The 442-nt window shown below is 63.3% G+C and overlaps 1 protein-coding gene across 1 annotated transcript in view; it reads right to left on the bottom strand.

The window, feature by feature from the left end:
• LOC105549801 (histone H2B type 2-E-like) overlaps nucleotides 1–238 on the bottom strand; it is a 3,774-nt gene extending 3,536 nt beyond the window's left edge. The window contains exon 1 of the mRNA XM_011994449.1: nucleotides 157–238. Within this exon, the coding sequence (XP_011849839.1) occupies nucleotides 157–238 (82 nt within the window). The remainder of the gene's footprint in view (nucleotides 1–156) is intronic.
• Nucleotides 239–442: the final 204 nt, after the last annotated feature.

The following is a 442-nucleotide window of genomic DNA, read 5'->3' as shown; positions in this document are numbered from 1 at the left end:
GTGTGTGTGTGTGTGCGCGCGCGCCGTCCTGCATCTGGAGCACGTAACTGCCTTGGGTCATCGATGAGTGGGTCCCCACTCCTAGGACTTCCCAGCGCAGGTGGAGGCACCAAACATCCTGGGTGCCGCCACGGTCCACTCCACACAGTCACAAACACCAGCGCCGCGGGCAGTACCCAAGGCGCTTAAAAGTGTTGCGCCCGGAGCGCGCGCTTCCCCAGTGGTTTCCGCAGGCCATGGCCGGGCACTTAGACCTAGCCTAGCACTAGCGGGACGTGCTCCTTGCCCCCACCCCCGATGGGGAGGACCCTGAGCGGGTAGTGCTCGCCAGTGTGGCGGAGCTGGGCCTTGGCTTCACGGAGCTGACTTAAGTCTTAGTTTCTGTTTTGTTTCCCAAAGCGCCTTGGCGGCGGAGAGTAAGGGTCTCGGAGGCGGAATCGGG

Source organism: Mandrillus leucophaeus, unplaced genomic scaffold (assembly GCF_000951045.1).
Source record: "Mandrillus leucophaeus isolate KB7577 unplaced genomic scaffold, Mleu.le_1.0 Scaffold457, whole genome shotgun sequence".
In the NCBI taxonomy this organism is placed as follows: Eukaryota; Metazoa; Chordata; class Mammalia; order Primates; family Cercopithecidae; genus Mandrillus; species Mandrillus leucophaeus.
The sequence above is the reverse complement of the archived record's forward strand: the minus strand, read 5'-3'. Positions and strand labels throughout refer to the sequence as shown.